The sequence below is a fragment of the Eubalaena glacialis genome, chromosome 16 (genome assembly GCF_028564815.1).
Source record: "Eubalaena glacialis isolate mEubGla1 chromosome 16, mEubGla1.1.hap2.+ XY, whole genome shotgun sequence".
Lineage (NCBI taxonomy): Eukaryota > Metazoa > Chordata > Mammalia > Artiodactyla > Balaenidae > Eubalaena > Eubalaena glacialis.
This window is the reverse complement of record NC_083731.1, coordinates 84,209,999-84,236,707: the sequence shown is the minus strand read 5'-3', so window position 1 is coordinate 84,236,707 and position 26,709 is coordinate 84,209,999. Positions and strand designations below refer to the sequence as shown.

At 40.8% G+C, this 26,709-nt stretch overlaps 1 protein-coding gene across 1 annotated transcript in view; it reads left to right on the top strand.

The window, feature by feature from the left end:
* The window catches only part of MTUS2 (microtubule associated scaffold protein 2), a 318,132-nt gene that overhangs the window by 9,601 nt on the left and 281,822 nt on the right, over nucleotides 1–26,709 (top strand). The window contains exon 3 of the mRNA XM_061170836.1: nucleotides 26,041–26,238. Within this exon, the coding sequence (XP_061026819.1) occupies nucleotides 26,041–26,238 (198 nt within the window). The remainder of the gene's footprint in view (nucleotides 1–26,040; nucleotides 26,239–26,709) is intronic.

The window sequence follows — 26,709 nt, the reverse complement described above, 5'->3', positions numbered from 1 at the left end:
GTGTTTTTGTATACAGGGTTTTCTGACTCCACAGTCATGCATAAACCTATGAAGTTTTACTGTCATCAGGCCTGGGTATGAAACTCAGGATGCTATTTAAGTACTCCAAGTACAACAGCAGGACGGTTACCTCCCTTTAGGTGGACATAGAATCTGTACTAGTGAGACCTAAGATTGTATATAAAAACAACTCATTATTAGATCCTTCACATGTAAAGAGTTAAAAAGATAGTGCTTTCCTGTACTGCCTTTTTAGTAGATTTATATATGTTTTATGTTCCTTTTTCTGAAAAACATCTCTCATGGCATTATGTAATACATTATATAAAAAATGTTAACTTGCATGCAACATATCAGGATGTAATTTGTTTTCATGAAAATAACTATACCCAGTGTTGCTGAAAGCATGATGTTTTTTGTCAGCCAGTACACCCTGAAAGAACGGTAATATTTTTTGATAGGGATAAAGTGTCAGAATAGAAGTTTTTAAAAGACGAGATGAGAATACTTTATTCTATAAATAACCAGAGAAGTTCAGTCAGTTAAGTTGAGACAGTTTTTCTCAACTTATATTCAGTTTTGTGATGAATTCTGCTTATTAAAGTAAATTTTATTTTAGAGTTCAACATACTGTGTAAACGTGCCTCTTTGGTAATTTTTTTCAAAAGGCAGGTTGAATCCTGCCAAATTTTAAAATGTAGGCTATTAAGTTAATGTAATATATATTGAAGAACAAGTAAACTTGATTGGAACAATTTTCAAACACAAGTACAGTAGTGATTGTGGAGAAGTCTGAGTGGTCATGATAATGTCAGAAATTTAGCAAATTGTTAAGCATATACTTAATATTTCTAAAGGAAGAATTCTGAGGTGAGAGCATTATCCCCACTCTGTGGGGATACAGAGAGTTAAACCAGTGATTACAACAGGAAGAGAGACATACTTGATAGAGACATGCAGAGTGCACGTGAGTGGGCTATCCAACTCAGCTCGGGCAGGTCGGGGCTCTGGAAAGATTTTCCGAATGAGGTGAGTGGAATTGAATTTTGCAGGATAAATAGGAGTTTACCAGAAGGGGTAACGGTAGAATGTGTATCTGTCAGAGAAAGAGGTCATCAGTTTGGGCGATTCAGATCCCTTACAGGGACCGATTACTCAGTAGGGAGGGCTGGAGGATGCTTGGTAAGGTAGGGCGAGTGATGGACAGTCAGTCATTGGACACGTGCGGAGTTTGAGGTTCCTTGGGAACATTCAGGTCGAAATTTCCAAAGGGCAGAAATGGGGACTGGAGAGACGTCGAAGCCGAAGGTCAGTGTAGGAGTCATTGCCACCTAGATGTGAGTCGAAGCCGTGCAAATGGATGAGCAGGGTCAGGGCGGGAGAGGGAGGGCAGAGTAAGGAAGGGGTCAAGAAGAGGACTTTGTGCCCACATTTAAGGAGTAACTGAAGAAAGACGCCTGCAAGAGGCAGGAGACTGCAGGGTGGGTGGGTGGAGGCCATTGGGAAAATGTAACGTTGGAGTCTAAGGAAGGGGGAGCTTCCAAGGTAGAAAATGGTCAAGTCTGTCTCACAGAAGACAGGACAAGGAAAAATGCAAAGAGGCTGGGATTGGAAATTCGGAAGCAGTTGGTAACCTAGTTCGGAATGAGCAATTTTAGTAAAACGTGGGGTGGAAGTCACGTCTTAGTAAGGCTGAGAAGTGAATGAAAAGTGAGGAAGTGGAAGCAATGAGAATAGACCGCTGTTTCTAAAAATGCACCGGTGGAGGAGAGCCCTTGGTGCTCGCTGCAGGGGAAGCAGGGCTGCAAGTTGTTTTGTTTTTCAGAGCCTGTGCGAGAGGTCGGACTTAGTTGGAATTGTGAGCGAGAGGGAGTGGCCTGGGGAGAGAGGCTGAAGGGTGTGGTGGTGTTAACTGTTGGAACAAGGTGCCCAGGTGGGTGGCAGACGATGCGATCGCGATCCCATGTGGAGGGTGAACCTTGGAACAGAAGCAGAGCATTGATTCTTGTAAGACAAAGGAAGGGAGAAGGAGAAGAAACACAGGGTGGGTGAGGTGTGGATTCCTCTGTGAGTAATGAGAGTAGAGAATGAAGTACGCCATTTGCAGCAACATGGATGGACCTAGAGATGATCATACTAAGAGCAGTAAGTCAGACAGAGAAAGACAAATACCACATGGTATCACTTATATGTGGAATCTAAACTATGACACAAATGAACTTATCTACGAAACAGAAACAGACTCAAAGACATAGAAAAGAAATTTATGGTTACCAAAGGGGAAAGGGGGCAGGGGGAGGGATAAATTAGGAGTTTGGGATTAAGAGATACAAACTACTATATATATAAAGAACAAAGTCCTCCTATATAGCAAAGGGAACTATATTCAATATCCTGTAATAAACCATAATGAAAAAGAATATGAAAAAAATGTTTGTGTGTATATATGTATAACTGAATCACTTTGCTGTACACCAGAAACTAACACAACATTGTAAATCAACTATACTTCGATTTCAAAAAAAGAATGAGAACAAGTTTTTTGGCATCGCTTAAGGGCCACGTTACTATTCTTATCACAGTTTTACTTAATTTCATGACAACTATAGCATCTACCAAGAAAAATTTAAATCAGGTGGGAAAACATCCCTATAAGACAAACTGATGAATTCCTGAGATGGTCAAAGAGAACATGGCATAACTATGGTTCCTTTGGTGTCTTAATAACACTGGATGACCTTGGGACGGATCTTGGAGGCTTTGGAGGAACCATTAAGTTTGTCTTAGTATATCTCTCAATGTCACCCGTTTCTACATACTGTTGAAATGGACCTTGACAGTGGCTATTTTTTTACTGTGCATTCAGCCAACAAAGCCATCCCATCTTTGACTTACTTTCATTGCAACTGAGCATGCCTGAAATGCCCTGCAGAAACTTACTAAAAATGTAAGTTTCCTTGGCCCAGACCCAGAGAGTCAGCTTCAGTGGCCCTCGGGTGCATCACAGGCGTAACAACCATTCTTCTATTTATTTGGACAAACACTATTAATATATGTAATAAATATTGAGCACCTACTATGTGTCAAGTTGTCTCAGCACTGAGGATACAACCATGAGGATACAGCCATGAACAGGATAGAAGAGATCCCACAGGCAGTTATGATGCAGTGTGACTTAGTGCTGGGATGGCAAAGTCTTCTGGGCTCAGAAGAACATAGGAGGGGATCTAACCCCAAGTCAGGGTCCAGGAAAGTTTCTTAGGTGAAGTATGGTATGAAGGAGCAAAGGATTTGAGGTATGGGGGTCAGGGATGAGGAGGTGATGGGAGTGGATGGGTATTCCAGGCAGAGGGAATGCTACGTGTGAAGATTGGTATGCCTGGAACATAGGACGTCAAAGAAGGATGAGAAAAAAGACAGAAGATTGTAATGACATGGTAAGCTGTGTTAAGGAATTGGCCTTTTCTCCTAAGAACAAGATAGTGCCATTAAAGGATATTAAGCAAGGGACTGATAGGATCACATTTCATTTAAAAAATATCTGTTAGACTGAAGTTTGGAGAATGGATTGAGGGACAGGAGTGGGGTGGGGTAACAAGGATGGAGACAGGGACCTTTTAAGAGACTGATGCAGGATACCCTAAATGATAGCCAAGGTGGTGGTAGGGTATAGAGAGAAGTAGATAGGTTCTAGGGGGTGGACTTGACTAACCCCCGACCCTGTGAGTCAAGTTCACATCAGAATAGATTGTGGGAAAATCATTCAAGGATGAAAAGCAAGGAAGAGTAATGGCAGCCCTAACTCAACTCTACAGGCAAAAATCCACTACTAATTCTAATGGGACACAGCTGAAGGGTATGGACCTTGCAATTAGCTGCTCCATCTATTTGCTTTCTAAAGTGATAGTAAGGATGAGGATGAATCATCTAGATTTTTTTGTTTTGCCATTTTGACCTTGTTTGGTATGGAATCTCAAGACTTCTGTCTGATTTATCCTTGTATATGAGCACTCATCACAAAGCTTGTCTTCCCGGATTTTCTATAGTATGGAAAGGGGCTGGCTATATCCTTATCTTTATACATTCTTGTCCTTCCTTAATCCAAAACCATATAAAAACATGATTTCAAAGCAGAGGTTCAGAAGTTGGAGAGTATTGAGTGGTTTGGGTAGGTAAAGTCTCCAACCGAAGTGAGGGATGGAATCATGCAGTATGTATTTACTGGACACCCGCTGTGTCCTGGGCTTTTTGTTTCAAGATGCCTTTTTCTGTTTCTCCTGGTGCCTGCCTCTGGGACTTTCAGTCCTACAGCTTCTGTTTGCCTTCTCAGCTAGATGTTGTTCTTCTGGAACTTCCCTTCGTCTTTCTTCTGGGATGGATCCATGTGTTTCCTGGTTTGTTTTGCTGGAGTACATCCTCGGTAATTTTCTAAGAGAGGGTTCAGGGAAAGCAAACTCACAGAGTTTTTGCCTTTCTGAGACAGCCTTTAGTCTGCATTCACTAGATCAAATATCATTTTCTAGGTTGAAAATGATTTTCTTTCAAAACATGCAGACTTCCAGTGTTGCTGTAAAGAAACCTGGTGCCAGTCTGAGAAATATATATATATTTGGTAGGAGACCTGCTTTTGTTTCTCTCTGGAAGCTTTAGAATCGTCTCTATCGTTGGTGTTTTAATTCTCTGTTTTCTATGTCTTCCTGGAATTTCTATTATTTGGTTTTTGGACCTCCCAAAGTGATTACTTGTGTCTAGTTTTTCCTCCCATGTTTTCTCTTACCTCATGCTTTCCTTTTTCATTTTAGACCATCTGACTGGACTTTATTTTCTAACACTTCTCTTGAATTGTTGTTTGGGTATTTTTAATTTCCAAGGATGCCGTCTTGGTTTCTGATTGTGTCTTTTCATAGCACATTGCACTTTCTTTTATTGTTGCCATATCTTCCCAAATTTCTCTAGGGATAATTAGATTTTTTAAAGATAGCTTTTTTTTTTTAACATCTTTATTGGAGTATAATTGCTTTACAACAGTGTGTAGTTTCTGCTGTATAACAAAGTGAATCAGCTATACATATACATATATCCCCATATCCTCTCCCTCTTGCGTCTCCCTCCCATCCTAAAGATAGCTTTTGTTTCCTGAATTCTCTCTATATGCTCAGGGGCAGATTTTCTCTTTTTCTCAATTTTTTTGTTGTTTGTGTCACGCTGGCAGCTTTTCTCGAAGTCTTTGTGATCATTCATGCTTATTATTGAGTTGGATGGACATCAAGTCCATTTGTTCGGACTCTTTAGGAGTCTGTTTCCCCTAACCCTGGGGCTTGGCACGGGGTGGGCAGGTAGGGGTAAATTCCTGGGTGCTGGACACTGCAGGACCTGATGAGGGAGACAGTGGGGTGGAGGTTATAGTGTCTCCCTCATCATTTCAGCCTCTCCCTCCTCCTTCCCGGGATCTGGGGCTCTGCGGCCCTGGCTGTCCGGCTGGAGGTCAGCACTTGCTTTTTCCAGGGCAGCGCTGCTCTCCCGTCTGCTGCAGGCTGCGCTTTCCTCTGCCTGCCAGTCGGGGGCCTCCGTCTCTGTTCCAGAAACTGTTGAAATATCTGGCTCGGTAAGTACCTGACTCTTGCCTGTCTCTTGTTCTAGGTTTAAACAGGTAAAGTGCTTAATAGAAGGAAGTCAATAAATATTAGATGTTATTATTAATTGTACCTCTTAAAATTGAATTACTCTCACTTTAAGGCATCTTTGGTAAGAAAGGGACAAAATGCCTGCGTTCTGTCCACCGCCGCGAGCTGGCAGTCTCCTTTTCTACTTAAATCTAGTCACCAGCACCTCTTAGGGTACCGGTCAGTAGTGTAAAATGATTGTTCCGTCAGTATTGCAAAAGCAGTGTGAGAACTGTGCTTTAAATGCACTCCATGCAAAAGACATGCTATGTCATCAGCATCTTCTGAGTCTTTTCCTTAGCAAAGAGAGCAAGTGCTTTGCTTTTCCTCTATTTGGCAGTGCTAAAGCCAATGATCAGAAAACAGATGATTCAAGTGCATTTGCTCATAAAGATACTGTTCCTTTCGATGAGCTTTGAGCCTCTGATGATTTCCCCGAGAACTACAAATATAAATAGGATCCAAGGGCTTTCTCCGTCGTCACGTATACCCACAGCAGTTTAGAGGCATTGGTAGGTTTAGAGTCAGTTAAAAATAATTGACTAACACTTCTAATTCTCTAAGACGTGCTAGTACCAGGTCACCTGTATTTGCGTCTCTTTTTAAACAGCTGCTATTTATAAGCAGATCTGTCCCGCAGAAGTATGACATTTGCAGTACTTACATTACTTGTCCCTGCTGCGAATGTCCTGTTTGTAGCACTCTCTCATGCCTGCTCCCGACCCGACCCTTTCCAGTTCCCTTCTCTTACACAAAGGCTTTGACTAATTTATACACCGACCAATTATGTATAGCGAGGCCAACTCTCCCTAGGGGGGGTTTTACTCTAATACAGTGGAAAATATGTCACTGGATATTTGTGAATCTCTGGATTGAATCCAGTCGCTTTAGGTGAGAGAACAAGATCTAAACAGAAATGCAAATGCAGGTGCTCAGAGCCCAGTTATACTCCGATAACGCAAAAATGCTTAGTCTCAATTTTTTAGATAATTATAAGGAAGTAAAACTCAAGATTTGGGCCTCGATTAAAGACACACTGCGTACACAGGTTTATTTGGTTTTGCAGATTATTTATTGCTCATTTAGCACAGTGTTCTGTTTTTACCTTTAGACCCATCTCTTTGCAAGTCCAGAAACATGAACAAAACCAAACCAAAACGAAAAACTTTCACTAGTTCCCTTTCCAGCCTGGATATTAAATAACGCCAGTGAGCCAGCAATCTCAGTTAAGTGTTTCTCCTGATCATCATTCCCAGATTGTGGACAGACACACCTGTAATGAAGTGAGCAAAAGCACGGGGTCTAAGCCCCCTGCATCCTCCCTCTGCAGCCTCACCTGTTGAGGTACTGCGCATCCACCCTGGGCCTTTCTGGGGTTTGCTTTGCTGCTCACAGGGAGTGACCCTACAGGCTGGCCAGCAGCTCTGCAGGAGAGCCTTCCGCGGGGCTCTTCTGACCACAGCTTGCTTCTATTGTTTTTGCAGTGAGAAGGATTTTCCTAGAGTTCCTACACATTGCTGTGTTTTCAGGTGTGCATGACCTCAGTGGGGCATGGCTTAACCACAGTGGTTCCCTTGGAGGTTTTTCAGGGATGTTGGCCTTTTCTTATTCCTACAACAAAGAATATTTCTCTTTACTCACCCTCCCACCTTCCCCCCCTCTCCCCCAGCTAATCAGTCAGCCAGACCTGCTGATTTTGTAACTTGAATACATCTACTCCATCCCTGCTCCCAGAATGTCAGGACTTCTCTCCTGATCTGCTGCCCCCCAGCTGATTTCCATACCTCTAGTCTTGACATGTCCCAACTCATCCTCTGCTCAGCAGATCAGTCCCTGTCCTCCTTCCTTTTTTTAAAAAAATTATTTATTTATGGCTGTGTTGGGTCTTCGTTTCTGTGCGAGGGCTTTCTCTAGTTGCAGAGAGCGGGGGCCACTCTTCATCGCGGTGCGCGGGCCTCTCACTGTCGCGGCCTCTCTTGTTGCGGAGCACAGGCTCCAGACGCGGAGGCTCAGTAGTTGTGACTCACGGGCCTAGTTGCTCCGCGGCATGTGGGATCTTCCCAGACCAGGGCTCGAACCCGTGTCCCCTGCATTGGCGGGCGGATTCTCAACCACTGCGCCACCAGGGAAGCCCCTGTCCTCTTTCCTTTAACAGTCTTTCTTGGCTCTGCATCGCCATCGGGAGAAAGACCGAGGACGCCCTGTCAATCAGGTCCTGACTCTCCACGCCCGGACGCCTTCTTCCAGCAGCCTCCTCCCTGGAACTTCCTCCTCCTTCTCTGTTCTGCTCCCGACTCGCTCCTGTTCACCTCTTCCAAGAGCCCGCTCCTTGGTCGGCCCGTGCTGAGCTTGGGCCCCTCCTTTTTGTGCTCCCACAGCTCTGGGTTCTTGCCCCTGTCACACCACGGAGCACATTTTATTGTGATTTTCTGCATGTGTGTCTGATGCCGATGTCATTTATTTTCATTCTGCGAGAGCTAGCATGACATCTGGTGTCTGTCTGTTCAATCAGTGTTTCTTGAACTTGGCTGAACTGAGTGGAGCCAGAGGATCTGCAGCTCTGTTCTCCTCTCTTCCTTCTGCTTCTTCATTTCTGCTCTCCTTGAGGCAGTTTCCATTCTCTGACTCTCCGTGCTCGTCTCGGTGGCGGTGCTTGCCGACACTACAAGTACCTCTGTTGAGTCCTCTGTCTTCTGCACTGAGAAGGGCTGATGTAGTCATCCATCTCCTGCCTGCTTTTCTGCATCTTCTATCTTGCCTCTTTCCTTTCCTTTCCAGGAGCTAGTTAACCAGAACTAGCTCTAATGCTCTCGGTCTCTGTCTCTCTCTTAAATAACAGCTTTAATGTGTTATAATTCACATACCACACAATTCACCCATTTAAAGCGTAAATTCAGTGGTTTTAAGCCTCTTCAAAGAGCTATGTACCCATCATCACAGTCAATTTTAAAACATTTTCAAGACTCCAAAAAGAAAGTAACCCTGTACCCATGATCAGGCCCTTTTCATTTTCCCCAGACTTCAGCCCCTGGCAACCATGAATCTACTTTCCGTCTCTATAGATTTGCTTGTCCTGGACATGTCATATAATGGAATCATATAATATGTGGTCTTTGGTGTCTGGCTTCTGTCACTTGCCTTAATGTTTTCAAGGTTCATACATATTGTCGCACATGGCAATACTTCAGCCCTGTGTTAACCTGCTTGGGCTGTCGTAATAGAGTACCATGGACCAGCTGGCCTCAACAACAGAAATTCGTCTTCTCACTGTTTCAGAAGCTGGACGTCTAAGATCAAGGTGCCAGCAGGACTGGTTTCTGGTGGAGCCTCTCTCCTTGGTTTGCAGATGGCCGCCTTCTCACTGTGTCCTCACATGGACTTTTCTCTGTGCAAGTGCAGAGAGAGAGAGATCTCTGGTGTCTCTTCCTCTTCTTATAAGGACACCAGCCCTATCAATTTAGGGCCCCACTCTTATGGCCTCATTTAACCTTAGCTGCCTCCTTGAAGATCTGTCTCTAAATACAGTCATATTGGGGGTTTAGGGCTTCGGCATATACATTTTGGGGGAGCACAATTCAGTCTATAACAATTCCTTTTTATTGCTGAATAATATTCCATTGTATGGACATATCACAATTTATTTTTAAATGCATCAGTTGATGGACATTTGGGTTGTTTTAACCACTTTTTGGCTATTTTTAATAATGCTGCTATGAACATTTGCATACAAGTTTTCGGGCACATATTTGTTTTTATTTTTCTTGGGTATATGCGCAAGAGTAGGATTGCTGGGTCATATGGTAGATAACTCTACGTTTAACCTTTTGAGAAACTGCCAAGACTGTTTTCCAAAGTAGCTGCACTGTTTTACATTCCCACCATCAGTGTTTGAGGCTTCCAATTTCTCCACAGCCTCTCCATCATTTGTTATTATTACTTTTTAATTATTACCATCCTCTTGATGTGAAATGTTATCTCATTGTGGTTTTGGTTTGCATTTCCCTAATGACTAACAATGTTGAGCGTGTGCTCCTGTGCTTATCGGAAAATTCACATGCTTCTTAGCTATTTGTATGTCTTCTTTGGAGAATTGTCTACTCAGATCCTTTGCCCATTTTTAAATTGGGTTGTCTTTTTATTGTTGAGTTTCAAGCGTTCTTTTTATATTTTCGATGTGAGTCCTTTGTCACATATATGATTTGCAATATTTCTTCCCATTCTGTGAATGTCTTTTCACTTTCTTGATTGAGTCCTTTGAAATAATAAAGTTTTAAATTTTGATAATGTCCAGTTTTTCTATTTTTTCTCCTGTCGCTTATGCCTTTGCTGCCATATCTAAGAAGTCTTTGCCTAACTCAAGTTCATGAAGATGTATGCCTGTATTTTCTTCTAAGAGTTTTATAGTTTTATTTCTTAAATTTAGATCTCTTATCCATTGGAGTTAAGTTTTACATATGGTGTGAGGTAGGGGTTCAACTACATTCCTTTGTATGTGGCTGTTGGCTTGACCCAGCACCGGGGCTTCTCTTTTAAATGTTAATGATTTGGTTTTGCTGAGATGTTGAAATCATCTTAAGGTGTTAGAGAATTTGCCCAATGTCTGGTTGGAGCTCATTCCATATTATTACTCTAGACATGTCTCTCACATTTTCATCACTCTTCACATTCAGGGACTTTCCCACCTATATCCGGATTCACAACTGTTCTGTAAGTGTTGAAGTTGTTTAAGCCTGGGAACTATAAATGTAGGATAATCAGCCATCCTGGTTTGCTTGGTGCTAGGGATTTCCCAAGATGTGACTCTTAGAGCTAAAACTGCGGCACTCCCTGTGTAGGGCTGAGGCATCACTGTCCTGGTGGAGAGCATGTCCCATTGAATTGAGCCTTGACCTCAAATCCAGAGTCAAATGTTAGCTGAGCTGCAGTCATCTGAAAGCTGGAGGCTGAAGGATCCCCTTCCAAGATGGCATGTAGCTAACACATTGTTGTGGCAGGAGGTCTCAGTTTCCTCCATGTGGGTCTCTACACAAGGCTGCGTGAGTGTTACAACATGGTGGTTGGCTTCCCCCAAAGTGAGCAATCCAGGAGATCAAGGAGGAAGCTGAAATGTCTTTTACGGTATGGCCTAAAAAGTTTCATACCTTCAGTATTGTACTAGTCACACAAGTCAGCCCTGACTCATTGTGGGAGGGTGTGAACACTGGGAGGTGAAGATCACTGCTGGCAGAGGACATCTTGGAGGCTGGCTACTACAGTCTACTCTCTGGCTTCCAATGCATTATGACCCTCCCACGTGCAGAAAACACTCACTCATTGATGGCCCCCCAAAGTCTCATCCTTTATAGCATCAGCTCAACTTCCAGTATGTCATCATGTGAATCAGGTCCAGGGGTGAATGAAGCTACTAAGGTATAGCTGAGTACAGCTCCTTGAGTACAGTTCCTCTTGAACCCAAACCTGTGCTCTAAAGAGATACATTTTCCCCTCCACCTATCCAATAGATAGCGGTGGGGCAAGCAAAGGATAACTTCAATACAGTCTCTTAAAAAAGAGGCAGCAGGGCACATGTTGCTGGTTCCCTGATTAGGACTAATTTGTACTACCATTTGGGAATGATTTCTCGTGGCTCTTGGCTCCACCCTCTGCCCTCTTAGTCCTCCTTTTCAGTAAAATGTTTGCATCTTAGAGGTTTTCTCAGCCTACTTCCTGCATGTAGAAGTTTGAATATCTAAAGACCTTCTTTAACTTAGTATTGTCTCTCAACTATTTCAGTCTAAGCTGGCAGTTTTTCTGTTAATATAATTCTCCTAAAAATTTATGTCTCCTATGAATATTGTTGGATTCACTCCATTAGACAAACACCACACTTATTTTAAGTTGGTCTCACTTAAAATAAGACTTTATCTTGAGCTTCTTCTGAGGGACAACCACCTAAAGATTCTTCGAAGCATTAAACTTAATAACTTCAGGCATTGCCTTAGATCTTTCTGAAGTCTTACCAAAGGGTTTTACCGTCATCCCTTTGCTTCATCACATGACAATGTTTTTCTGACAGTGGTCTAGATATGATCTTTGCCAGAAGCCATTTCTTGATTTTAATATTGTTTACCGTTTGGAGAGGCTGGGAATTTTCAATGAGTTGTAGCTTCTTAATGTTTAACAGCTACTTTATATTAGCATCTTTAGCTTACCCTTCTGCTCTTCCATTTTACCAGAAGAGTAAGAAGAAGCTGGGTAGCATCTTCATCACTCTACCTGGAAACCTCCTTAGCTGGAGTCCTAAATTCTTTAGATACAATTTCTACATTCCATGTCACAGCAGGTAACATTGTTGATAAACTTTCTGCCACCTGTTAACAAGGGTTCACTTCCCATCGGTTCCCTCACTTTATTTTTATTCTGTCCTCATTTTCTTTCTTTCTTTTTTTTTTAATACATCTGTATTGGAATATAATTGCTTCACGATACTGTTAGTTTCTGTTGTACCCCAAAGTGAATCACCCATATGCATACATATGTCCCCATATCCCCTCCCTCCTGAGCCTCCCTCCCATCCTCCCTATCCCACCCCTCTAGGTCATCGCAAAGCACCGAGCTGATCTCCCTGTGCTATGCTGCTGCTTCCCAGTAGCTAACTGTTTTACATTCGGTAGTGTATATATGTCGATGCTACTCTCACTTCGCCCCAGCTTCCCCCTCCCACCCCGTGTCCTCAAGTCCATTCTCTATGTCTACGTCTTTATTTCTGCTCTGCAACCAGGTTCATAAATGCCTTTTTTTTTTTTTTTTTTAGATTCCATATATATGCATTAGCATACTGTATTTGTTTTTCTCTTTTTGACTTACTTCACTCTGTATGACAGACTCTAGGTCCATCCACCTCACTACAAATAACTCAATTTCGTTTCTTTTTATGGCTGAGTAATATTCCATTGTATATATGTGCCACATCTTCTTTATCCATTCATCTGTCGATGGATATTTAGGTTGGTTCCATGTCCTGGCTATTGTAAATAGTGCTGCAGTGAACACTGTGGTACATGTATCTTTTCGAATTATGGTTTTCTCAGGGTATATGCCCAGTAGTGGGATTGCTGGGTCATATGGTAGTTCTATTTTTAGTATTTTAAGGAACCTCCATACTGTTCTCCATAGTGGCTGTATCAATTTACATTCCCACCAACAGTGCAAGAGGGTTCCCTTTTCTCCACACCCTCTCCAACATTTATTGTTTCTAGATTTTTTGATAAAAGCCATTCTGACTGGCATGAGGTAATACCTCATTGTAGTTTTGATTTGCATTTCTCTGATCATTAGTGATATTGAGCATCTTTTCATGTGCCTCTTGGCCATCTGTATGTCTTCCTTGGTGAAATGTCTATTTGGGTCTTCCACCCATGTTTTAATTGGATTGTTTGGGTTTTTTTGATATTGAGCTCCATGAGCTGTTTGTATATTTTGGAGATTAATCCTTTGACTGCTGTTTCATTTGCAAATATCTTCTCCCATTCTGAGGGTTGTCTTTTTCTCTTGTTTATGGTTTCCTTTGCTGTGCAAAAGCTTTTAAGTTTAATTTGGTCCCATTTGTTTATTTTTGTTTTTATTTTCATTACTCTAGAAAGTGGGTCAAAAAAGATGATATTGCTGCGATTTATGTCAAAGAGTGTTCTACCTATGTTTTCCTCGAAGAGTTTTATAGCGTCTGGTCTTACATTTAGGTCTTTAATCCATTTGGAGTTTATTTTTGTATATGGTGTTAGGGAGTGTTCTAATTTGATTCTTTTACATGTAGCTGTCCAGTTTTCCCAGCACCACTTAATAAAGAGGCTGTCTTTTCTCCATTGTATGTTCTTGCCTCCTTTGTCGTAAATTAGGGGACTCTATGTGTGTGGGTTTATCTCTGGGCATTCTATCCTGTACCATTGATCTATGTTTCTGTTTTTGTGCCAGTACCATACTGTCTTGATCACTGTAGCTTTGTGGTATAGTTTGAAGTCAGGGAGCCTGATTCCTCCAACTCTGTTTTTCTTTCTCAAGATTGCTTTGGCTATTTGGGGTCTTTTGTGTTTCCGTACAAATTGTAAAATTTTTTGCTCTAATTCTGTAAAGAATGTCATTGGTACTTTGATAGGGATTGCATTGAATCTGTAGATTGCTTTGGGTAGTAGAGTCATTTTCACAATGTTGATTCTTCCAGTCCAAGAACATGGTATATCTCTCCATCTGTTTGTATCATCTTTAATTTCTTTCATCAGTGTCTTATAGTTTTCTGCATACAGGTCTTTTGTCTCCTTAGGTAGGTTTATCCCTAGATATTTTATCCTTTTTGTTGCAATAGTAAATGGGAGTGTTTCCTTAATTTCTCGTTCAGATTTTTCATCATTAGTGTATAGGAATGCAAGAAATTTCTATGCATTAATTTTGTTTCCTGCAACTTTACCAAATTCATTGATTAGCTCTAGTAGTTTTCTGGTAGTGTCTTTAGGATTCTCTACATATAGTATCATGTCATCTGCAAACAGTGACAGTTTTACTTCTTCTTTTCCGATTTGGATTTCTTTCATTTCTTTTTCTTCTCTGACTGCTGTGGCTAAAACCTCCAAAACTATGTTGAATTATAGTGGTGAGAGTGAGCAACCTTGTCTTGTTCCTCATCTTAGAGGAAATGGTTTCAGTTTTTCACCATTGAGAACGATGTTGCCTGTGGGTTTGTCGTATATGGCCTTTATTATGTTGAGGTAGGTTCCCTCTATGCCTACTTTCTCGAGAGTTTTTTTAATCATAAATGGGTGTTGAATTTGTCAAAAGCTTTTTCTGCATCTACTGAGATTATCATTTGGTTTTTATCCTTCAATTTGTTAATATGGTGTATCATTGCTTTGATTTTCATATATTGAAGAATCCTTGCATTCCTGGGATAAACCCCACTTGGTTATGGTGTATGATACTTTTATTGTGCTGTTGGATTCTCTTTGCTAGTATTTTCTTGATGATTTTTGCATCTATGTTCATCAGAGATATTGGCCTATGGTTTTGTTTTTTTGTGACATCTTTGTCTGTTTTTGGTATCAGGGTGATGGTGGCCTCGTAGAATGTGTTTGGGAATGTTCCTCCCTCTGCTGTATTTTGGAAGAGTTTGAGAAGGAAAGGTTTTAGCTCTTTAAATATTTGATAGAATTTGCCTGTGCAGCCATCTGGTCCTGGGCTTTTGTTTGTTGGAAGATTTTTAATCACAGTCTGAATTTCAGTGCTTGTGATTGGTCTGTTTATATTTTCTATTTCTTCCTGGTTCAGTCTCGGAACGTTGTGCTTTTCTAATAATTTGTCCATTTCTTCCAGGTTGTCCATTTTATTGGCATATAGTTGCTTGTAGTACTCTCTCATGGTCCTTTGTATTTCTGCAGTGTCAATTGTTACTTCTCCTTTTCCATTTCTAATTCTGTTGATTTGAGTCTTCTCCCTTTTTTTCTTGATGAGTCTGGCTAATGGTTTATCAATTTTGTTTATCTTCTCAAAGAACCAGCTTTTAGTTTTATTGATCTTTGCTATAGTTTCCTTCATTTCTTTTTCATTTGTTTCTGATCTAATCTTCATGATTTCTTTCCTTCTGCTAACTTTGGGGTTTTTTTGTTCTTCTTTCTCTAATTGCTTTACGTGAAAGGTTAGGTTGTTTATTTGAGATTTTTCTTGTTTCTTGAGGTAGGATTGTTTTGCTAATAACTTCCCTCTTAGAACTGCTTTTGCCCATCCCATAGGTTTTGGGTCCTCCTGTTTTCATTGTCATTTGTTTCTAAGTATTTTTTTATTTCCTCTTTGATTTCTTCAGTGATCTCTTGGTTATTTAGTCATGTATTGTTTAGCCTCCATGTGTTTGTATTTTTTACAGTTTTTTTCCTGTAATTGATATCTAGTCTCATACAGTTGTGGTTGGAAAAGATACTTGATACAATTTCAATTTTCTTAAATTTACCAAGGGTTGATTTGTGATCCAAGATATGGGCTATCCTGGAGAATGTTCCATGAGCACTTGAGAAGAAAGTGTATTCTGTTGTTTTTGGATTGAATGTCCTATAAATATCAATTAAGTCCATCTTGTTTAATGTATCATTTAAAGCTTGTGTTTCCTTATTTATTTTCATTTTGGATGATCTGTCCATTGGTGAAAGTGGGGTGTTAAAAGTCCCCTACTATGATTGTGTTATTGTCGATTTCCCCTTTTATGGCTGTTAGCATTTGCCTTAGGTATTGAGGTGCTCCTCTGTTAGGTAAACAATATTTACAATTGTTATATCTTCATCTTAGATTGATCCCTTGATCATTATGTGGTGCCCTTCTTTGTCTCTTGTAATAGTCTTTATTTTAAAGTCTATTTTGTCTGACATGAGAATTGCTACTCCAGCTTTCTTTTGATTTCCATTTGCATGGAATTACTTTTTACATCCCCTTACTTTCAGTCTGTATGTGTCCCTAGGTCTGAATTGGATCTCTTGTAGACAGCATATGTATGGGTCTTGTTTTTGTGTCCATTTAGCCAGTCTGTGTCTTTTGGTTGGAGCATTTAATCCATTTACATTTAAGGGAATTATCAATATGTATGTTCCTATTACCATTTTCTTAATTGTTTTGTGTTTGTTATTGTAGGTCTTTTCCTTCTCTTGTGTTTCCTGCCTAGAGAAGTTCCTTTAGCATTTGTTGTAAAGCTGGTTTGGTGGTGCTGAATTCTGTTAACTTTTGCTTGTCTGTAATGGTTTTAATTTCTCCGTTGAATCTGAATGAGATCCTTGCTGGGTAGAGTAATCTTGGTTGTAGGTTTTTCCCTTTCATCAGTTTAAATATGTCCTGCCACTCCCTTCTGGCTTGCAGAGTTTCTGCTGAAAGATCAGCTGTTTACCTTATGGGGATTCCCTTGTATGTTATTTGTTGCTTTTCCGTTGGTGCTTTCAGTATTTTTTCTTTGTATTTAATTTTTGATAGTTTGATTAATATGTGTCTCTGTGTGTTTCTTTTTGGTTTTATCCTGAATGGTACTCTCTGTGCTTCCTGGACTTGATTGACTATTTCCTTTCCCATCTTAGGGAAGTTTTCGACTATAATCTCTTCAAATATTTTCTCAGACCCTTTCGTTTTCTCTTCTTCTTCTGGAACTTCTGTAATTCGAATGCTGGTGTGTTGTCCCAGAGGTCTCTGAGTCTGTCCTCAATTCTTTTTATTCTTTTTTCTTTATTCTGCTCCCTGGCAGTTATTTCCACCATTTTACCTTCCAGCTCACTTATCCGTTCTTCTGCCTCAGTTATTCTGCTATTGATTACTTCTAGAGTATTTTTAATTTCAGTAATTGTGCTGTTCATCACTGTTTGCTCTTTAGTTCTTCTAGATCCTTGTTAAATGTTTCTTGTATTTTCTCCATTCTGTTTCCAAGATTTTGGATCATCTTTACTATCATTACTCTGAATTCTTTTTCAGGTAGGTTGCCTATTTCATCTTCATTTATTTGGTCTTGTAGGTTTTTACCTTGCTCCTTCATCTGTAACAAAGTTTTTTTTGTTTCTTTTTTTTTTTTTTTTTTTTAATGGGTGGTGCTATATTCCTGTCTTACTGGTTGTTTGGCCTGAGACATCCAGCAGTGGAGTTTGCAGGCAGTTGGATAGAGCTGGATCTTGATGCTGAGATGTGGATCTCCGGGAGGCCTCAGTCCGATTGATATTCCCTGGGGTCTGAGGTTCTCTGTTAGTCCAGCGGTTTGGACTCAGAGCTCCCACCACAGGAGCTCAGGTCCAACCTCTGGTCTGGGAACCAAGATCCTACAAGCTTCGTGGCGTGTTAAAAAAAAAAAAGGAAGAAAGAAAGTAAAAAAGGAGCAGTATGATATGAAAGAATAAAAAACAAAATAAAATTAGAAAGATAAAAAATATATCAGGAAAAATAAAACTATTTGAAACAACTTCAACAAGGTAAAACAAAACCACAACAGAAAAAAGAAAAAAAAAAAGGGAGGGTGGGGAAAAAGCCAAAAGGAGAGATCACTGGTCACTGGGGGTTCCTCCTGTCCCCTTAGGTGTCCGTGGTCCCCCCCGGTGCCTGGTAGGTGCCCTAGTTGTGAGGAGACGTGAATTCTGTGTCCTCCTAGTACGCCATCTTGACTCCCCATTTACAGTTTTAAAGTCTTTATTTTACTGCCTCAGATGTCAAGAATGTTAGACAGTGATGGATGGACCTTTATCAATACAGTATTGAACCATAAAGCACTGTAATCTGATTCTAGTTGATTGAGATATTCTAGCATTACAAAGTCATATTTAAAGGAGAATCAATACAAAAGGAAAAATGGTGAGAATAAATACAGCTTTTCACGTTTCCTCTAAATGTGAAGATTTGCATTCTTCAAAGGGTTCATCTTTCAAAAGAAAAACAGTATTACTTTGAAAGAGCAACACATCTTTTAAGCACTTAATAGCAGCAAAATCTCTTTTGTTGTTCACACAGGAATTTGTATCTTTTTTTTTTGGCAAAATCTTGACAGAATACAGAGCCTTGATAAAAATAAAAGAAGTGAGCCCACTTAAACTCCTTTGCATGGGATTTGAATATTTGATCCTAGAGGCTTTTTGTTAAAATATTCATTAATTTTTGAAGTTGTTTAATTTCCCCATTATGGTCATATTCATTTGGAAGGGTCTTTGATCTGCTGTACAGAGCATTTCTTCCATCTGCAGGTTAGAAGGGGTTTTTGTGGAGGACTCACAACGACAGACCAAGTCCTCTATCTGTCACAGGCCCTTTGGAAGTTGAAGATACTGATAGAGATTGGGAAAGTCACCATTGCTCCAGCTCAGTGTAAGCCTGTTAACTGAACTGAAGACAAGATTTATTCTTTTTAAAAAAAGTTTTGTTTTAATATAACAGCTGTATTGACACAATTCATATACTAGATAGAATTCACCCTTTTAAAGGATACAGTTCAGTGGTTTTTAGTGTATTCGCACAATTGTGCAACCATCACCACTATCAATTTTAGAACATTTTCATAGAAACCCTATGCTGTTATCAGGCCCTCCCCATTTCCTCAAACTCCAGCCCCTGGCAACCACTAACCTACTTTCTGTCTCTATAGATTTGCCTATTCTGGACATTTCATATAATTGAATCATACAATGTGCAGCCTTTTGTGTCTGGCTTCTTTCACTTGCCTTAATATTTTCAAGGTTCATCCATATTGTAACGTGTATCAGTAGTTCAGTTCTTTTTATAGCTGAAAAATATTGCAGTGTATTGACCTTCCACATCTTGTTTATCCATTCATCAGTTGATGCACATTTGTATTGTTTCCACCTTGTGTCTCTTATGAATAATGCCAGTTTCTTTCTCTCTCTCTTTCCCCCTCCACCCATCCCCAGTCTTTTTTTCCTTTGTTGTCTTTACTGGGGGGGGGGAGGTCCTCTCTAATCTGCTTGTATTGATAATGTTCTTCCGGAGAGCTTCAGATCAGCGTCGTCTGGGGTGGGGCCTCCCCATGGCAGTGGTTGCTTTATAGGATTTCAGGACCCTGGGCTTCAGTAGGGTTTGAATTAACCCCTTTGCTGTCCCCAGAGATGCCGTGGGTGTTTTTCTGTGTAACCCTGAGATCAGGATTTCTGACAGAGGTACAGGTGGCAGCAGAGACATTTCAGGGTCCTGCTGAGCCATCTCCTCTTAGGAGTGTAGACCTCAGCGCTTCACATAATGGCTTTTTGTTTTTGGTCTTGTTTTCCCCCTAATGACTGCTTTTTCATGAGTGACCACCCAGTGGGCCTGCATATAGGACAAGGTAGTCTTTCCCCTGAACCAAGGATCAGTCACAACTCCATTCCAAGATGTACACATAGGTCCAGGCGAAGATACGTGACCCGAGGCCCACTCCAATCCCATAATCCTGTTCCTAAAAGCCAGTTGATTACTGACACTTCCAACTTAGGTCGGGGAAGTCTGTATAACAGAGGTTCTGTAGGACTCGTTAATGCAACGCAGAGCCCCACGGCTCAAAGCACCAGCTAACCAGCCAGCAGCAGCTTGCAGTGCGTGCTTGCTGTCAGTCAGCAGAGCTAGTTAATAAGCAAGGCGAGAAGAAGGACTCCCTGTGATGGTGGCCACTGTCTCAGTATCCTGATCACAGCATCTATTGTTGTGGCCACCCTGAAGAGGTAGTGATACTGACCGGGGTCCTCGGCCTTCCACGATCAATAGAAATTGACTAGAGCCCAGACAAGAAATTCAGGCAAGGCTTTATCGGGGCCCCTGCTGCAGCAGAGGGGAGCAAGAACAAGCAACAGGTTCCCTTGCTCGCTCCCTGAAGAGGGGCTAGCTGGTTCCTTGTATGGGGTGAGAGTAGGGGTGTGTCAGGCTGGAGGGGTGGCTTAGGTGTTTTGCCCGCCCCTTAGGTGGTGTCGAGGGCAGGGGGGCATGCGCAGTCCCCTGCTTTTGCTCCCGACACCCTGTTTTTGCTCCCAGCTCTTCAGAAGTGGCAGTTGGGTTTTTTGGGTCTTTCTGTATCTTCTTGTCTATGATTTGCCCCAAGTGCACATGCACGCAGTTACTTTTAGTCCCTTATCGTTTCTTTGTATTCTGTTACTCGAGGAATGTGTGTCCAGGTGCAAGCCCTGCAGCAAAGGGCCCCAGGTCCCAGCCTGTCTCAGTAGGAGGGATCCCCACCCTCAATTTGTTTTGGATGTCAAGACTGATGATGCCATACACAAAGCAAGAGGGTACGAGGAAGTTTATTACTCACATAATTGAGGTCTCTGGGGAGAGATCGGCAGCCCTCTCAGACATGCCTGACATGGCTTGAGAGAGCCAGGAAAGGACACTGGCTCAGCTCTCTTTTACTGTTGTTAGAGGTTAGAGGTGGGACGGGGCAGGGTTCAGTGGAAGTGGTAGGGGCCTGCGTAGTTTGAATCTCCTCCCAGCGGCAAAGGACGGAGCACTGGGCTTAAGTTCTTACCAGCTTTCTCAGATGTGGGGCAGAGGGGCGTGGGGAGTACAGCAGGGGGTGCAGCGCTTGAAAGTTGACAGCTGTGATCAATCAAACATTGAAAAAATAGAGTCTGACCCTTTATTACAGTTCCTGAGTATTTTATTCTTTTTGTTACTATAGTAAGTGAAATTTTCTTAACTTCATTTTTGGATTATTCATTGCAAGTGTATAGAAATAAATTAATTTTCATGTATTGAATCATGTATTAGTTCTAATCGTTTTTTAGTAGATTTTATAGGATTTATTTTTAATATATAAGATCGTGTCATCTACAGCTAGAGAAAGTTTTGCTTTTTGTTTCCCGTCTGTGTGCCTTTTATTTTATTTTCTTGCCCAATTGCCTTGGCTGGAACCTTCCATAAAATGTTGAATAGAAGTGGTGAGAGCAGACATCCTTGTCTTGTTCCTGATTTGGGGGGGAAGCATTCAGTCTGTTTTCCTTGAGTATGATGTTAGCTGTGGGTTTCTCCTAGATGCCCTTATTAGGTTGAGATAATTTTCATTTTTTCCTAGTTTGTTAGGTGTTTTATCATGAAGTGCTGTTGGAATTTGTCAAGTGATTTTTCTGCATCTATTGAGATAATTGTGTGGGGTTTTTTTTATTCTATTAATGTAAGTACATTGACTGATTTCCATGTTAAACCCATCTTTCATTTTGGGGATAAATCTCACTTGGTCATGGCATATAATCCTTTTTATAGGTGGCTGGTTTCAGTTTGCTGTATATTTTGATGAGAATTTTGCATCTACAATAGATATCAGTCTGTAGTTTTCTTTTCTCATGATATTTTTGTCTCGTTTTGGTATCAAGGTAATATTGACCTCACAGAATGAGTTTGGAAGTGTTCTCTTCACCCCTCCCCCCATTTTTGGATAATTTGTGAAGAATTGGTATAAATTTTTCTTTAAATGTCTGATATAATTCACTAGTGAAGACATTTGGGCCTGGACTTTTCTTTCTGGGAAGTTTTTGAATTATGAATTCAATCTTTTTGTTATAGGTGTATTTTCTATTTCTTCTTGAGTAAGTTTTCATAGTTTGTGTCTTTCTGGAACTTTTCAGTCTCACTAGATTATCTAATTTGTTGAGATATAGTTGTTCATTAATATTTCCTTATAATTATTTTTGTTTCTGAAGAATGAGTTGTGATGTCCCCTCTTCCATTCCTAATTTAAAAATTTGTCTTCCCTTTCTCTTGTTTAGTCTAGCTAGAGGTTTGTCAACTTTGTTGATCTTTCTAAGAACCAACTTTTGACTTCATTGATTCTCTCTATTGTTTTTCCATTCAGTTTCATTTATTTCCATTGTCTTATTTATTATTTCCTGCTTTCTGCTTGGTTTAGGTTTAGTTTGCTCTTTTCTTTCTTCAGTGTCTTTAGGTGGAAGGTTGCTTTATTGATTTGACATCTTTCTCCTTTTTTAATGTAGGCATTTATAGATATAACTTTCCTTCTAAGTACTGCTTTAGTTGCTTCCCATAAGCAACGAAAATTTTAAAAAAAGGAATAAAAAACCCCAGGAGATTAATATTGGGACAATACTATTAACTAGACTACAGAACTTACTCTGATTTCACTCATTTTTACATGCACTCCTGTGTGTGTGTGTGTGTGTGTGTGTGTGTTTGTACATGTATATTTAGCTCTATGAAATTTTATCATGTGTTTAGATTTGTGTTAACACCACTTAAATCCATGTAACATTTCACTTCTGGGGAGAGTTACAGCTTGTACTTAGAAACTAATTCAGTCCTGTGCAACCCAAGCATGGAAATAAATCATAGATAACCCTTGTAAGGCTAAAGTCAACTTGACTAGGCTGAGCAAGCTTGATCTCAGGCATCTACAGAGAAGGGGGTCTACAGAGCTGAGTCAACCATAGTCCTTTGAGAAGGGATAGGGAGTATCAGGGAATCACAGGTGACATGTTTAAGGAGACAGGGGCAGGATTCAAAAATGGGCAGAAATCCAGGGAGCAGGCATTTGCCGAATGTAGTTGACGGTAGTGCAACCACAAGGATCTTAACCTATTGTCAAAATGGAGGTGAATTTTTTATGGCTTTTCTTTCCAGTTACTGTACATAATGAATGTGAATGGGTAGGACTAGCTCAGAGGAGCAGAGCTGTGATGAGCAATTTTGATTTCAAATATACAGTACAGTCAATAGGAAATGTGTTCCAAAACCAGGTACAAGAAAAATGGTGTCATTACTTTGTTACAGAGTCTAATCTCCTATATATTCACACCTTGATGCTACTCGATTATGTCACCAGCACCTGTCTCTGCCAAGGTATTGCTGGGCCCTAATTCTGCTCTTAAAGGTCAGGGAGGGTAAGTTGGACAATGGTGGATTGGCAATGACCATAAACTGTCTCAGCAATGAAAGTACGGAATCTGTGTGTATTGCAGGGCTGAACGTTTGTTGGAACGTTAGATGAAAAAACAAAAACAAGCAAAAAACAGAAAAAAAACAGGAAAGGAATACACCTGTGTCATTTCAATCTTTTTAAATTTAATGATGCTTATTTTATAGCCTAATATTTAGTTTATCCTGGAGAAGGTTCTGTGTACACTTGAGAAGCATGTATATTCTGCTGCTGTTGGATGGGGTGTTTTATAGATGTCTGTAGGTCTTGTTGGTTTATAGTGTTTGTCTTCTATTGCCTTGTTGATCTTCTGCTTAGTTGTTCCATTATTGAAAGTGGGGTATTAAAGTCTCCAAATATTATTTTGAATTGTTTATTTCTCCTGTCAATTCTGTAAGCTTTTGCTTTGTGTATTTTGGGACCCTGTTTTAGATGTGTATATATTTACAGCTGCTGTATCTGCCTGATTTATTGACTTTTGATCATGATAAAAATATCCCTCTTTGTCTCTTTCTTGTTTTAAAATGTGTTTTTTCTGCCATCAATATAGCCACTCCAGCTTTCTGGTGGTTGTTCTTTGCATGATATGTCTTTTCCCATCCTTTTGCTTTTAAACTAATTGTATGTTTGAATCTAAAATGTCTGTCCAGCAGACAGCATATGTTTCAGTCTTGTTTTTCATCCAGTCTGTCAGTCTCTGCCTTATGACTGGATTGTTTGATACATTCACGTTTAATGTTACTGTTGATATAGTTGGATTTACATGTGCTATTTTTTTTCTGTCTGCCTCATGTCTTTTTTGTTTCTCTACTCATTACTGCTTTCTCTTGCACTGAGTGAGTATTTTCTAAGGTAGCATTTTAATTCCTTTAGTGATTTTTTTCACGATATTTTTTTGAGTTATCTTCTTACTGATTGCTCTAGGGCTTACTATATCATCTTAAATTATCAGAATCTACTTAATATTTATACTAATGTCAGTGAGATACAGAAATGTTACTCCTATTTAGCTCTATTCCATCTTTCTCCTTTTTACATCTATGTCTGTTACAAACCCAGTAATACGTATTTTTAGTTATTACTTCATATAACTTTATGTCTTTCAGAGAAGCAGAGAACAATAATTCTAAGGCATTGACATGACATTTACTTTCTGATACAAAGGGGCCAATATTACCCATTAAACAGTGATTATTTCTTCTTTGTCCTAGTTGAACATTTTTTTTCCAAGCGTTAGCACAGACCTGAGTTGGGAATATTTGCAGCACCAGCTCCCTGTGCCCTCTTCCCTTTGCACTCACCTGATTCCTCCCCTTCCTAGTCCTGACCTAGAAGTCAGGAAACCATAGTTGTACAGATTCTGCCGTCACCTGGACATATGAGTGACCATGGCCTCACAGGGGAGCTGCTGCTAGAGGAAAGGGCACTGCAGGCCCAGCCTGGCATCTGTTGGTTCTTGATGTATTTCCACACATAGATGCTTTCTAATATGTAGACTCTTCATTGATTTTTAGACCTTGAATTTTTTTTACAAATAGCCCATTTTAATTTTAATCTGCAACCTGGTGGAGCTTTCAGTAGATAATGAAGAGTTGCCTGACTGTAGTGTAAGAACAAGCACTCACAGTAAATATGGCTGCAGTGAAAGTTGTTAAATGGCTTGACTAGGACAATTATACAGAATAGCAGGACGCTTGGCCCTTTTTCCTTTTAGATGTCATATTAAAGAGCATTTGTGGGCTTCCCTGGTGGCACAGTGGTTAAGAATCCACCTGCCAATGCAGGGGACATGGGTTCAAGCCCTGGTCCACGAAGATCCCACATGCCGCAGAGCAACTAAGCCCATGCGCCACAACTACTGAGCCTGCGCTCTACAGCCCATGAGCCACAACTACTGAGCCCATGCACCACAACTAATGAAGCCCGCGTGCCTAGAGCCCGTGCTCCGCAACAAGAGAAGCCACTGCGATGAGAAGCCCGCGCACCGCAACGAAGAGTAGCCCCCGCTCGCCGCAACTAGAGAAAGCCCGCGTGCAGCAACGAAGACCCAACGCAGCCAAAAATAAATAAATAAAATAAATGAATTTATAAAAAAAACGAGCATTTGTGTGTTGATAATGTTCTGATTCTATCTGGTATTGAGAGAATTCTTATAGGGTTGGGATGATCGTCACAGTAGCTATGCATGGAGCCCGGCTCAGACACAGGAGTGCTGAGATCATGCATTTATAATAATGTTTTATTATTTCAAATTAGCTGGCTTTGCACATATCTGGGAACTAATTTTGAAGTTTAGACTAACATAAAAAGAGATAATGGAAAAAGGAGAGAATGAAACCTAGCCTCAGTTTAAGCACCTATCAAGTTCTGTGTTACAAGCAGTAGTACTTACACTAACACTTCCAGGCTAGTTTTATCAACCCTGTTTCTTCCACGGGAGGAAACTGTGGTTCTTAGTGTTAGGTCAAGCGCCTGAGGTTACACAGTAGTAATTGGTAGAGACTAGATTTCAGCCAGCTACACAGTTTGTGCTCTTTCACCTTGTTCCTACCACCACTAAATGACTCTTTGTATGTGTTTCTATGACTTATTACATACAGTTTATAATTGCTGATGAGTGTTTGGCCACAAGGGTTCTTCACCCATCGTATGTCAGAAGCAAGGTGTATCTCAGCTTCACAATTCTAGGGTGACCTGCAACAGTATGTGTCCTCATTCCAATCAGCCCCCTAAGCACTTTATACCTTTCTTTATTTTATACCTTTCTTCATATAACAGGGTGAGTTGTCTGTTCTGGTCTCGTCTGCCTGCTCTCTCTCCTCTTAGCACCTGGCCCGCAGTGAGGGCCCCTTCTCATAAAGATGCCTTTGTGAATGTGTTGAATCTGACCGTGCAAGAGTAATTGTGGTCTTTTTATGCTGGAGCTGGGTTAATATTCACAGTCTGTGTCTTCTCTATCTTGCTATCAACTGAGATTTTTTTTCTGGTTTGGGTTCATTTTAGCAGATTTAAAGAAACCTTCCAGTTCAAATGCTGCAAAATCCAACCTACCCAAATCTGGACTTCGTCCTCCCGGCTACTCGCGTCTCCCGGCGGCCAAGCTGGCGGCCTTTGGCTTTGTGCGGAGCTCCAGCGTGACCTCGGTGTCCAGCACCCAGTCAGCGGACAGCGCCCAGCCCGAGCCCGGCCGGCTGGCCAACCGTAAGTGGGGCGGGCGGGTGGGCGGGCTTGCGTCCCAGACAGGCAGGACCAGCAGAGGGCGAATCAGTGTGTGGGTGCAACAGGGTTGCATTTTCTTTGCGTGTAAACTAAGAATTTGGGTTGACTACCTTAATCTACCATTGTTGGGACTTTAAAAATAATCTGCTGAAGAAAAATAAAAGCCTGTTTGGCACTACCATTTTCCAAGTTATGGGGAGTTAATGTGCCAGAAAAAGACATGAAATATTAGTGGAAAAATCATTTTAGTCACCTGTGATTACCCATCATGCCTTCATATTGGTGGAGCACTTGATTTCTAAAAGTTAAGTAAACGATGTTAAAAATAGGGAAGCCCAGCGGAGCTTCTTCTAGTCTGTGCCCAGGAAGGTCCCTGTTAGCTGAGATGGTGTCACTCCAGGCCTGGTTCCTGACACTGGTGTTGTAAGCTGCATTTTAAAGTATAAATAGCGT